This window comes from Indicator indicator, chromosome 11, assembly GCF_027791375.1.
Source record: "Indicator indicator isolate 239-I01 chromosome 11, UM_Iind_1.1, whole genome shotgun sequence".
NCBI classification, from domain to species: domain Eukaryota; kingdom Metazoa; phylum Chordata; class Aves; order Piciformes; family Indicatoridae; genus Indicator; species Indicator indicator.
Window position 1 is genome coordinate 4,637,246 of NC_072020.1, and position 14,168 is coordinate 4,651,413.

Consider the following 14,168-nt stretch of genomic DNA (forward strand, 5'->3'; position numbering starts at 1 on the left):
ACTTTCTCCTGAGTGCTGGGCTGTGTAAAGTTCCTGATTAACAGCTGAAGAAATTCATAGATACATAGAATGCTTTGGATGGGAAGGGACCTTAGAGATCAGCTACTCCAACCCTTCTGCCATGGACAGGGACACTTTCCACTAGCCCAGGCCTCATCCAACTTGGCCTTCAACACCCCCAGGCAAGAGGCAGCCACAACCTCCCTGGGCAGACTTCCAGAGTCTTGCCTTTTTCCTAAGCTGCAGTCTAACCCTGCTCTCCCTCAGCTTCAAGCCATTCCCCTTTGTCCTGTCTCTAGATGCCTTTATGAAGTGTCCCTCTGCAGCCTTCCTGTAGGATCCCTTCCAGTATTAGAAAGCAGCTCTAAGGTTCCCCTGGAGCCTGCTCTTCTCCAGGCTGAACACCCCCAGCTCCCTCAGCCTATCTTCATAGCAGAGGTGCTCCAGCCCTTGGCTCATCTTTGTGGCCTCCTCTGGACTCATTCCACTTACTGTTCTTCTTATGCTGGAGACACTGGAACTGGAGGCAGTATTGGGCTGGGGTCTCAGAGCAGAGTCAAGGGGCAGAATCCCCTCTTCTGCCCTGCTGGCCACACTCCTCTGCATGCAGTCTAGCCCACAGCTGCCTGCTGGGCTGTGTGAGGGCACTGCTGGCTCATGGGGAGCTTCTTATCAATCAAGGCTCCCAAGGCTGTTTCTTCAGAGATACTCTCAACCTACTCCACAACCAGCCTGGAGTTGTGCCTGGGACTGGCCTGACTCAGATACAGGATGTGAACTCCAAATCAGGGATGCTAATGAATTTTATTTTCTGTTATTTCCAGATGACATATGCTTTTAGTAGTCATCTCCTAGAAAACAGAATTTTTGTCCCCTTTCTAGTGTACCTCTCAATTAAAAAACTTTCTATGTCACAGTGTTGTACTCTGTGTGTTCTTATGGATAAAAACTTCATTCGTGTTACACTTTTTTTCTCTTTAATGTATATAACTATTCCACCAAGAATTTCCTCATGTGCTGTGTTTTTATTGGGATATGAGCTTAATGGCAATTCTGCTTTGCAATGATCCACAGCCAGCGTATGTGTTTGAGCATGTGGAGCAATTGTGTGGTACACTATGGAATTTATGATCAAAATCACCATTTTCCTGGGCTTATTTTTCTACATAAAGGATTCCACTGGGGTTTGGGGTTTTTTTTTTGTTGCTTGTCCTTGCTGTAACCTGGTGGTGCAGAGAATTTGTAGATCTTCTGACCTAAACATAGGAACAGCAAGTAGAGTTTATTTTTGTCTTTCCTGATTTCCTACTTTTGTTGTTCTGAGGGAAAAGGAAGAACAGGTAGCTGACAATTTGTCACCTGGCTATTTCCTTACTTCATTTTTATCCCCATTGTGTATTTGGTTTGTAATTTATTATTTCTTTTTTGTTTTTCCATGCTTACTAAATCCTTTGCAAATGGCTCTCTAGCCTAAGTGCTGCAAGATGGCATTTCAGATAAAGCTTGTTACAATGAGAACAGCACATTTTGCTTGACAAAAGATTACATGTGTGGTTTTATTGAGGTCCTTTTTCTTTCTTTTAGGCAATTGTACTTTTAACTGAAATCATCAGAGAGAACTTCAGAAACAGCAAATTGAAGCAATGCCTTCTGCCAGCTCTTGGGGAGCTTCTTTACCTCATAGCCAGGGAGGTGAGACTGTCAAGCAATCCTTAGAAATGTAACAGTAGACAAAACCAGGCAAATTCCTTTTGGCATTTGTACCCTCAACAGTTTCTTGTCCTTGTGTGTTCTGATTTTTCATTTCTAAGGATGTTTTAGTGTTGTAGGTGTTGTAGGTGTTTTGTTGCTCATTAAACTGCAGAACAGTAATACCGAACGACCTTGCCAAGATCACATACCAAGTCAGTAGTGGTATAAGGTCAAACAAAGTTTGTTCCCAGTTTATAACTTTAAACAGCAAAGCTTTATGCCTCAATTAAAAAAAAAAAATCATAACTGCATCTAATTCATTATGAACTGCATAAAAATGGGGTTTGGTTTACCTTTTTTATTCCATGTTTTATTTTTCCATTTTGCTGTTCAGCCTGCTTGATTGTTTTATTAAGCTGCTAGATATTTATCATTTAAACTAAGCTTTGGGTGCCATGGCTGACTTTGTTCCCTCTGGGGTTTTTGCTAAGTGTTTCTATGTTCAACCACAAGTTTAATCAAAATCAACATGGGCTGTGAGGAAAAAATAGAAAGATTCCACAGTGTTTGGTGATTGTTTTACAGTTATTAAATGTCAAATTGTGTAGGTGTGATTAGGTAATTAAGAATGGTGCTAAGTTTCATACACTTTTTGTCTGTTTCAATTTCTAAATAGAGACTAAACCTTGCAGCAAGTTATTAAGAGTTCTTCCATTCTTCAAACCAATTCACCCTTCAGGACTGCACCATTTCTTAAGACTTTTGTATTTTATAGTCCATTTGATATGTCAAGAAAAACTTGCCAGAATTTCTGATTAAATGAGATGAAGAAAATGAGAAACAGCCTCATGCTAGTTGCAGCATAGGCTGTCCTTTTAACTTTCTCGACTCCTAGTCTTGTCCTGTCTTTTCCAGGTTGGGAAGATTCTACTTTTGACTATTAGTAACCTACCATCCATCTTTTAAACTTACACACTAAGCCTTGGAAGGCAAACTGATCAAATGTCAGCAAGTTGTTATTTTGATAAGATGGAGGTGGAATGTAGTAGTTCTGGTGTCTGTCAGCTGTCAAGCCACCTTTAACATTAGTGTCTATAAATTAGTTACAAGGAAAACTGTTCTATAACCTTCTAAGACAAGGTTACCCAAAATCAAGCTTTAAAAAAAAATGAGATTTAATAAACTCCTCTTCTCTATTGACAGGTGTTGAAAATAAAGTTTAGATTAATTCTCAACAGAAGAAAAATTTATGTCACTTGGTAATTCAGTAGTAGTTTTCCTTGCTGGTGTGCCCTGCTTCAGTTAAATGTTTGACATTATCACATTAGATGTGGTGATTTGGCACAGGTTGTTCAGAAATCAAGAAACCTACCAAGTATAATTTGTTTCTGCATCATTACCCTCCACCTTGCCCAGCCTATGTCTTCTTAAAAACAGTTAATTCATGTCTATTAGTTCTCACTTTTTGAGCAAAGTGACTGGTTTTGGTTTGCCTTTTTTTTTTTTTTAAGTTGGTAATAATATCTCTGTGTTATTGGCCTAGATATGGAGGTTGTTTTAGTTAAAACTTAATGGCAGTCAGATCTGCTCTTTTAAACTTGAAATTTTACAGTAGCTGCTGTGGTGTGGAGTTCATTAACTTCTAATGGCAGAATCAAACCCCTGACTCGACTACCACTAAATTAGCCTTGCCAATAAGGTCATTTCAAGGGAATATCCATAAAGATCTTGGAACAGGGTTGATTGCACTGAAGGCTGCACTGCAAACTTTTATTAAACACTTTGTATCTCTTTGTATAACTTTGAGTGATTTTATTTTTTTTAATCCAAAGGTAACTTTTTTAATAGCCAGACAAAAGTAATTTTGTCTGTTGCACGTGTAATTAAATCACACTTGAAGAGGACCATTACTGTTCTTAATAACTAGTTGTCTAGTAATCATAGAGTGGCCTAGGTTGGAAGGGACCTTTAAAGGTCATCTAGTCCAACCCCTTGTGCAGTCAGCAGGGACATCCTCCACTAGATCTGGTTGCCCAGAGCCCTATCAAGCTGCACCTTGAATATCTCCAGGGATGGTGTTCCAACCACCTCCCTGGGCAATCTGTTCCAATACCCTCAAGGTGCAGAGCCGGTTCCTAACATCAGAATGATTAAGAGGGATACAGAAACATATTTTTGTGTGTGTGAATTTAGAATGAATCAGTGAAACATGGCTTTTGGAGGCTATTTAAACGGGCTAATCATATCCATTTCTGTGCTGCATGTGAAATAGCATTAAATAGTAGTACTGCCCTGGAATTGCATCTAGCAGATGTTAACTTAAAATGTGTGTCATGTGAGCTGTATTAAGAATCTGTTACCCATCTTATCTGACTGAGATTATTGTGGGTTTTGGATTTAATCATTTGTGCCATTGGCTTCCTTTCAGGAAGAAAAAAGGGGGCACCCCAGAGAGTGCTGGGTGGCTCCCTCAACTGCTTACACTGTGATAATGAGGAGTCTTCGGGAAGGGGTAAGGTTCTTTCAGTGTCCTCAGTAGAATTTCTCCACCATGATACCCCTTTAGGCATTGTGTAAGGATTGTAGCCTGCAGCACTGCAGTTCCCTGTCAACGAAGTATTCCTCTTGAACTTAAATAATCACGATAAGACCATGACCTAGGCAGCAGATCAATGCAACAACACAGTGTTGGTCTCTATGTTCAACACTTACATTGCTGGCTTGGAAAGGGGATAATAAAATGGATATTGCTTTCTGAATGTGGGATAGTATAAATTACAGTTAATAAATGTGGAATGTATTAATGCTCTGGCTTTCTTTTGAGACATGTTCTGATGCTGTAGGATATTCTTGCAGTTTGATTTTTTTTTTTTTTGGGGGGGGGTGGTGCAGGTTTTACTTTCTCTTTTGCAGTGGCTGCTATACAGGTTTTGACAACTGTATTTTTATCCTACTGCATTGTTAGCATTCCTTTGAGGCTAAAAAGTAGTATTTAGCTTTATTCTCATACATGTGCTATACTGTATTCTTTATTTTTCTTGGTGATGACTTAGCTGTAATAGGAAAAGGGAAGGAAAACAGGCATAGAGTTCCAATTTGTAAAATGCAAAAGGATTGAGTGAGGGGGTTACATTCACTGTTTGTGTGAGACCTCTTGAATTTATTTTTGCCCAAGGCAGCGCTCAAGGCATAAAACAGGTTGGAGGTTGCTGGATGGGAGGAAAGCATGAGAAAGGAAACCTGAAAGCAGCTTTCCAGTACCTGAAGGGGGCTACAAGAAGACTGCATAGGGACTGTTTACGAAGGCCTGCAGTGACAGGATGAGAGGCAATGGTTTGGAATGAGAGCAGAGCAGATTTAGATGGGATGTGAAGGACAAGTTCTGCACCACGAGGGTGGTGGAACACTGAAACAGGTTGTTGCACAGGGAGGTAGTTGAGGCCCCATCCCTGGAGATATTCAAGGTCAGGGTGGACAAGGCTCTGAGCAGCCTGATCTAGTGGAGGATGTTCCTGCTTGCTGCAGGGGGTGTTGGGCTGGATGACCTACAGAGGTCCCTTCCAACCCAAACCATTCTGTGATTCAGTTATTTCAAAAGAGTATCAGTAGAACCTAACTTTAATTTGCTTTTCTTTTCTTCACCATTGGAATAGAAAGACTCAATTAAACCAAGTTTTTCTTTAGCACTTTACATCTGTTTATCCTTTTGGTATTGGCTTTCTCACTCAAGAGCTCCTTTTGACTAAGCATCCATGAACTTTAACTGGAAAGAGGGACATGTTCAACATGGCTAAAAATGAGGAACTGTTAAGTGCATTTCATAAAACTGATGGAGCTCTAAAGTCAGTAAAAGTGATTGCTGTGCTACTTTTTGATATGGTTCCATTCACAGGGTTAGAGTTGGTGCAGTATATGATAAGGACGAGGTCAAATGTTACATGGAGCTGGTTTACTTGTCTCTTGAAGATCCATTTCTGTTCACATGCCTTATGTCCTCATGACAAGATGCCTCCTTTTAGTGTTTGAGATTTCCTTTCCTCCCCCTCCTTTAGGAAGACCGGGTGGTGAACCATTTGGCAGCAAAGATTGTTGAAAATGTTTGCACAACCCTCTCCTGCCATGCACAGGGATTTATTACAGGAGAAATTGGACCTGTCTTGTGGTACCTCTTCACACATTCTACAGTGGATTCCTTGAAGATAACTGCTGTTTCGGTAAGGAATTTCCTTTAGTGACAGAAATGTTCTGGCATTGATTTTGGAGATGCATTCTGCATTGAAACATAGTGGTTTGGGCATGGTGCTTTATGATTATGTTCCATTTTCTCTGTTGAAGTTCCTTAGCACTGCATACTTCAGTGTTGAGGGCAGTGTTTTAAAGAGATGACCAAGTTGTGTGTGCACAATGACTTCTGCTGAGGCAAAAATGCCTTCATCTTGTGCAAGTCTGCAGTAGAGATGCACCTATGGAAGCACAAGCAACAAATTAACTGCTCCCAACTAACATTTTTTCCTGTGAAGGCAGTAAGCTTGCTGGAGATCATACTTTTCCCTTGAGCAGTTACTGTGTTTCAGTCATGCTGGAAGTAAGGCTTGCTCCAGACTAACATATAGGAGAGCTTTGAGTGAAAGCAGGAATGAGAGGAACTGAAGAGTGACGTTCACTCTTCCACATTCATGGTACAGCTGCTTAGTTGCCTATTTTTTTGGCCTTTATGATAACAATTGCTATCTACATGGCTGATTTCCATCCTCTTCCAGACAGATAATTTCTTTCCACTGTTTTGGGGATCATGTCCTTTTATTGCTGAAGTTTTAATTATGTTATGATACATCTGAAGTGAATTGCAGAAGGAAGCTTCCAAAGTAGGATCCACCAAGGTGGTGCTGTAAGCCTTCCTCTGCTTTGAACTTGAAACATTAACAAGAGTGAAGTTCATTTGTTGATTCATTACTCCATGCCTCATCTAAATCCTGGCTGTGTATTCATCCTGCTGAGTTATTTGGGTATATAAGCTTAACTTCAGTGAAAAACAGCCAATTAATATTGAAATCTAGCACTGACAGATCTTTTACCAACTGAAGTTTCTGGAAATTTCAGTGCCATGCTGATTTTTTTCCAAGTAAATTACTGTATTTTCCAGCTGCATTGTACTGCTCAACTCCTACCCTCATTAAACTGTAGCTAGAGATATGTAGGAATTTTTATTCTACATGACCACATCAATTGAGCTGATCACTGTTCTACTATATTTTATTATGCAATCATTCCTGCCTTGTTTGAATGTACCCTGAAGAACTGACTCTTGCCTGACACCTCTATTCACATGTAAAAATACTCTTCTACTGAGAAATCCACATGTCATATCTTTACTTGGAACTAGCAGGCTGCCTGCAAAGTAGATCAGCATTAAGGCACTGTGGGATTTTACTTGATTATTTTAATAAAAAATAAAAATATATCAAGAAGATTCTCTGTCTTCAGTCTCTGGAGTGAAGAAATGACACTTTACCTTGTCCTGCCTGTCAGAGGTGGCAAATGGGGACTGTGTCTCAGTGGTTTTGTTCACTTTGGAGTCCAACATGCCTCAGGTAAATATCACAGGTTTTGCCTGTAGGGAAGTTACATCTTCTTATAGTTTTGCTACACTCAGGGAAGAAATAATTCTGTAAGATGTCAGGAACATTCTGACAAGCTCAACAGTGGGAAGAATATTTTCTTACCACTATACTGGAAGGTTTTGAATTTGATTTCTAAGAGGTAGCTGCTTTTGCCAGAGAAGGATAACAAAACATAAGTCACTTAAGTGGAAACTAACTTGGCAAAGCTCAACACAATCTTTTGAGGGTCTGGTTGTTGTGGTTTGTTTTGGTTTTTTTTTTTTTCTTCTTAAATAATTGGTGCAGAACAGTTTTTCAGAGACCTGGGTACTGCAGACACAGAAATGCATTACTTCTCAGATGGGAGAATGGAGTGCAGCCTGGAAGGATCAATGTTGTCCAGCCACCTTATGGCCTACATGACCAAAAGGCAACAGATAGGGTGTAGATGATCACAGAATAACTCAAGTTGGGTGGGACTGATAAAGATCATGATGCTAGGGATGGAGCTGCTAAGAGAATAGGTACTGGTTATGTCTGTACAGAGAGCAAGGACAGAAAAGCTGATTCCAGGAGAGGCTATGTCCACACCTTACTCTCACTGCAATCACTTCCTTTTCCAGGACTGCTGCTGAGAGATGATGGTGTGAGCTGCTCATCATTGTTTTTAATCCATGCTCCACTACCTTTTGACTGGTCTCTGTGTTCTCTGCAGATACTGGATCTGCTGGAGTGATTTAGGTTACTTTGTCTTCTATCCTGTACTAAACTCTCTTCTGCTTTTCTGCTGAAATGCTGGTTTCATTCCTACAGCAGAGAGCTCTGTGACATACAAGCTCATGGGTGTTTAAAGGTTGTCCCCTTGGCTGTTGATGGGCTGGAACTTTCCTGGACTGCTTCCAAAGGGGCAGTATGATCCTAGAAGTCTGTCGTAGTAGATTCCTGTGGAGGTCATCTAATAGCCTGTGGCTACAGTCACCCTTGTTTGCAAATCAAGTGTTTGGAGAAGAGTTTGCACTGTGTTGAGAAGTGTTTACACTGATTCTAGACAGGTAGTTAGATCTAAAGATAGACTTTAGATAGTGAACTATTATCTATCATGGTCCATGAGCAGAGAGAGAGAAGGAAGATACCCACCAGAAGGAAGATACCACCAGAACTTCTGGTGTGTGTCATCTCTGTTTTCTGCTGCCTGTGCTGCTTTCTAGTCCAGTGTTACCTGATGCTGCCTACATTCTATGCTGATAAAGACCTCAAGCATGGACTATGCTGCTCCACCAGCAGTGTTCTCTAGAACAAAACAGTGATGTGACTGTTTGGTGGTGTTGTTCCAAATATTTCATTTTCAGCTGCATGTAGTGTGTAGCAATATATTTCAAGGGATTCCAGGTCTCCAGAAATAAAAAGCCTGTTCTTCTGGTTTGTCTTATAAAGAAAACTATATGAATTCTCTCTAGTCCTAAACTATTGGAAAAGTCACTACCTGTTTTTATTTTCCATCATTTTCCTTAATCTAATAATCTATCACTGGATTATATATATATATATATATATATGTGTGTATATATATATATATATAATATAAGCCATCACTGGAGGTCTTTAAGAAAAGGTTGGATGTGGCACTTGGTGGCATGGTTTAGGTGATGTGGTGGTGTTAGGTCATAGACTGGATTTGATGATTTCAGAGGTCCTTCCCAGCCTCAATAATTCTGTGATTCTGTGATCCCATCAAATAATGGGTTTGTGTGTGTGTGTTTGTTGTCACTTCTGTAGGCTTTATGCAGAATTACTCGTTACTCACCTAATGCTTTCCAGAGTGTCATTGAAAAAGTGGGATTAACAGCCATCCTCAACTCCTTAGTGAATGGAATATGCAAAATCCAGCAGCACATGCTCACCATGTTTTCAGCAATGTTGTCATGTGGGGTTCACCTACAGAGGCTCGTCCAAGAAAAGGTTTGATTTCAGATTAATATTAATTCACTAGGATTGAATTTCACTAATAAAAAGTTGGAGCTGGGCCTGGTACTGGGTTTGTGTTTCCCAAATGCGTAACTCACTGACATGCATCTGAATAGCAGGAAATAAATTTGTTTATTTTATTTGCTTAAAATCCAGATAACAAGGTGTATGGGTTTGCTTTCTCTCTGAAAGATCTTCAGGAGCTTTTACTAATGGATATATAAATTTCTGCTGCAGCTACAGTTCAATCAATTCAGAAAACTCTAGTCTGACCATAACTGATAATGGCCCTGAGGAAAAACAATAAGGAATGCATGAGGACAGCTCTGTGACATCTCTCTCTTAGACATTTAAAAGAGAAAATAATGAGTGTCTATACTGAATCTAAACCTATGCTATATGCTCTCCTCAAAGGACCTGAGGCCAGTTTGTCAGTGAAGCATCTTGCAGAAATTAGCATTTTAGTAACGTGGAGTTTTCTTTTTAGTGTCACTAGATAAAACTACTGCTTCTGATTTCTGGCTAATATAATTTCTGCAAGAGATGGCTAAAAGCTTTTCTGTTTTGATCATCAAATTATTCTGTGTTTAGAAAGATAGTTTTTTATGGGGGATTTTTGGCAGTAAGTCTGCACAATTCATAAACAAAAGTAATCCCTCTCTGCTTGGAAAGGATAGAAATGACCAAGAAAATAAGAACTCTAGCTTGTGTTTTCATTAGATCCTCTATAACCTGACAGTCAGCTTCACTCCAGCAGTCCATTAGGCTTTAGTTGAGAGCGCTGTATTTGGTTTCCCTATGCACAGTTTTAACAATGGTATTTAAATTACAAGATAATCTTCAGTTTTCCACCCTGCTCTTCTGCAGCTGGCAATGAGTCGTTCTCTCCCTAAAAGTAATTTCTGTTCCCTGTCAGAACTGCCAATATGTTTTTGTAAATATGTCAGCTGGCCTTGAAGCCTTCACCAAATTCCACTGTGACAACACTTAGAGGCAGCTAAGTGTCCTGTAATGTCACTTTCTAATCATGCACATAGCTGTGAGGTGGTGGGACAGTCAGAGAAGGACATTTAAACAATAATGATTTGAACATGCAAAGTGTACCAAATGTATGGCTACAGCCTGCTGTGTTCTCTGAAACATCTCTTGTTGATATAGGACTGAGACCTCTAAAAGCAGTCTCTTTCTGATATTCCAGTTCATTGAGTCATAGAATGGTTTGGGTTGGAAGGGACCTTCAAGATTGTCTCATTCCAAACCCCCACCATGGGCAGGAACACCTTCCACTAGCCCAGTTTGCTCAAGGTTTCATCCAACCTGGCCTTGAACACTTCCAGGGAGAGGGCATCCACAATCTCCCTGGGCAACCTGTTCCAGAGTCTCAGCACCCTCACTGTAAAGAATTGCTTTCTAATCTCCCATCTAAATCTGCCCTCCTCAAGCTTTCAATCCATTCCCTCTCATCTCATCCCTACAAGGCCTTGTAGAAAGCCCCTTCCCAGCTTTCAATGTTGGCGTTCAATTTTGTGATATTGAAGTTGCCTTTGTTAGTCTGTCTGCAAAAGAGAATTTGGAGCATACTTGGTGCATTAAGTGTGCATCACAGAGCAGGATTTTAAACTGTACACACAAGGACAGGTACTGACCACCTCTTTATTCTGTGGTGTCACTCCCTGGACAATCCAGCTCAAACGTTTGAAGGCAGTTTATGATGACAAGGCCAATCATGCTCAGCCTATGCTTTTGGATAGAACCAGCTGATTCAGTTTGAATTCTGGCTCAGGTTTTAGTTCTGATTTTTAAGTTTGGGGATTTATTTTGGGTTTTTGCTATGACATGAAAAGTACCTTACCAATACCCATGAAAACTAGCAGACTTTGTATATAGTGTTAAAATAAAGTACAAGTATACTTTTCTGTAAAATAATGTTGTTTGTGCTTTTTTCCACCAAGGATTTTGTGACTACAATAACTCGTTTACTTGAGAGTCCTTCAACTGTTATTCGAGCAAAAGCCTTTCTGTTTCTGCTGCAAGTTCTGATTCATAATAGAGAGATGTTGCTACTCAGTTGTCAAGCAAGGTAAGGTGATAATGGAAGATAATTATCTATCTCAATCTCTGTAGCAAAGTTGAGGAAGGATAAGGTGGGTTGTAGTATTCCATGACAATCATGCATTGTTTAGAGACCTAGTTCAGCAGAATACATTCTTGGACAGCTTTTGTTTTGTCAAGTCAAGCAGCAGTGTGTATTTGGTGGCAAGAAACACTTCCTAGGATACCATTTTGTATTTTGTTTGAGAGTCCTGCAGTGCTGTTATGTACACTTGGGGCAGTTTGTTATTTTCCTAGTTCTCTAAAAGAGCAGTGATTTTAAGAAGGACATATGAGAAAAAAAAATAATACGAAGCACATTCTTAACATCTAGAGCATGGATTTGACTCACCAGTTAACTGATGGTCCTTTGCACAGGATCCCTGGGGACCTGAATGCAAAACAAAGATGTCAATATTATGCTCCTGAAGGGAAGTCTGACCCTTTTCTCTATTCAAATGAGCAATTTAAAATGTTGCCAGAGGCATTTTGTTACAGGTGTATTGCAGCAAGCTCTTGTAAGTTAGCAGGTGCCTGCTAAATCAGTTAGCAGAGTTCACTATGAGAAATGTCATTCTGCAGAACAGCAGAGTTGCACAGTACTGACCAGTTAGAATGAAAGCATTGGGTTTGTCTTTAGAAACCTTGAACCCCAGGTTTCTAGAGGAAAGGCTATTTTTGACCTTTGTTTCTTTCAGCACAGCCATGCTAGCTAGTGCTAACATTTTGATTTGATTTGACTTGGATCTGATTTATGGAGTTTGATTTTTTTTTTTTTTTTTTTTTTCCTTGACTGAAGGATTCATCTCTTCAATGATTTTTGCTGTTGGAATTCTTACATGTTGAAAATTCATGTCTTTATTCTTTTGCTTATCAAATATATCAAAATTAAGTGGATTCAAAAGTTAGCCTTAGTCCAAGTCTGCAGAGGAATTCACTATCCATTGAAACCAGTAGAGTTGCATTTACAGTAGCTCAGCCTTTTCTTCCTTGACTCAGTCATTTGGGTTTTTTAATCCGTTTACTTAAAAGGGGAAGTCCAAGATTTCAACAAAATGCTTGAACCAAAACTAATGTGTCTTTGGAGGTGTTCAAGGTTGACAGGGCTCTGGGCAACCTGATCTAGATGAGGATGTCCTTGCTGACTGCAGAGGGTGTTGGACTGGATGACCTTTGGAGGTCCCTTCCAACCCAGACCATTCTGTGATTCTGTATCATCTTTATTGTAACTGCACATGCTGGGAAAGCCTGTTTCAGTAGGCTTTTTGAGGTATGGTGTCTTTTTTTTTTTCCTCTTATGAGAGGTAATGTTTTGTGCTTCCTTAAATGTAGGCTTGTGATGTATATAGAAAGAGACAGCAGAAAAACCACGTCAGGAAGAGAGCAGCAAGGCAGCAGTGAATACCTGTCAAAATGCCTGGATCTCCTCATCTATCACATTATACAGGAGCTGCCAGGGGTTCTAGGTAAATTCACTTGGTTAACTGAACAAATCTTACCTTTGCATACTCCCTTGAGAAACAAATATTTACTTTATTGTCTCATTATGGGAACTTTGCATCACATCATGAAGTTTTTAGTTGTCATGATTTTATTTCAGAGTGAATGGTTTCCTTTGTTCATGTTTTGTAATTGCTGAACTTGGGAATGAGGCCCAAATGTACAGGAAGTTTTATTAATGTTTTAAAGCTATTCCAAATACTGAAAAACCTAAAAGCAAATTTGCCTCAAAGGACAGAGAGATGCAGCAGGGCATTTCTGTGGGTATGTGCTAATAAACTTACACTGAAACTTAGTGTTGGATGTTTAGTTCAGGAAATGTGGAAGTTGCAGCCTGAATACTGTTGTAGCAGTCTAATTTGCACATCCATAAGAGAAGATGGAGGGTTTTTTCTGAGAGGATATCTGTGCTTCCTCAGCCCATGCCTTATGCTTAGGGATAAGGGCTTGAAGTTTCAGCAAAGTAATTTTTGTGCCCAGGATATACATTTGGATAATTTTGTGACTATCTGTTCAAATTTCACTAGTATTTGAGCCTTTGGAATGATTAAAAAACTGCTCCCAGGGTTTGTTCAGATATTTTCAAACAACACTTTTCCTAGATCTAGCAGCTAAAGCCCTGTCACCATCAAATATGCTCAAACACATCAGAGCCAGGCTGAGGTACTGGGGAAGAGGGGACTTTGAGAAGCACTGAAAGGCAGGCATGCAAATAGGACAAAATCTGGGAATTGCAGAGTGTAATTTGGACCCTCTGGGCAATCAGAAAAGAAATTGAAGCAGAAAGAAATGAGTTTGAGAGTCTGGGTGGTCAGTCAAGAGAAGGTGATGAAATGGGCTGTGAGTTTTGACCATTTTTACAACAGTGAATTTTCAATGTTTTCTTTATTAAGGAGGATCTGTTAGTGAGAATTGACTACAAGGTTGAATCAAAGAAGTGTCACAGAGGTTTCCTTAGATGAGTAAGGCTGGTGGGACTGTCTTTCCTGGAAAAAGCTGTGCTTTCTGAGGAAAGATGGGGCAGGGAGAGAGGGAAAGGAGAAGACAAGAAGCAAGGAAGGTTAAAGCCTGAGACTGGTGTGGCCAGTCTGAATCATCATTGAAGTTCTTATTACAGCTTTGGGTGAGGTCTTCCACAGAATACAGTAAGAAAGCTAAAAAGCAAGACAAGGAAGGAAGTGGTGTGAGAACAAACGGGAGCGAAAACCAGCCTGGATTTTTTTTGGGGGGCGGGGTGGGATGCTTTCTCACTGAACAAGAAAATCTTTAGTGTTTTTTTTTTTTTTGCCCCAAGATCATTTTCTCATGGAACAGTACCTG

At 40.0% G+C, this 14,168-nt stretch overlaps 1 protein-coding gene across 1 annotated transcript in view; it reads left to right on the plus strand.

Annotated features, from left to right (window-relative positions):
• ULK4 (unc-51 like kinase 4) overlaps positions 1-14,168 on the plus strand; it is a 133,237-nt gene that overhangs the window by 21,458 nt on the left and 97,611 nt on the right. Inside the window, exons 17-22 of the mRNA XM_054384894.1 lie at positions 1,585-1,692; positions 4,121-4,204; positions 5,745-5,906; positions 9,069-9,251; positions 11,210-11,337; positions 12,681-12,814. Of these exons, the coding sequence (XP_054240869.1) occupies positions 1,585-1,692; positions 4,121-4,204; positions 5,745-5,906; positions 9,069-9,251; positions 11,210-11,337; positions 12,681-12,814 (799 nt within the window). The remainder of the gene's footprint in view (positions 1-1,584; positions 1,693-4,120; positions 4,205-5,744; positions 5,907-9,068; positions 9,252-11,209; positions 11,338-12,680; positions 12,815-14,168) is intronic.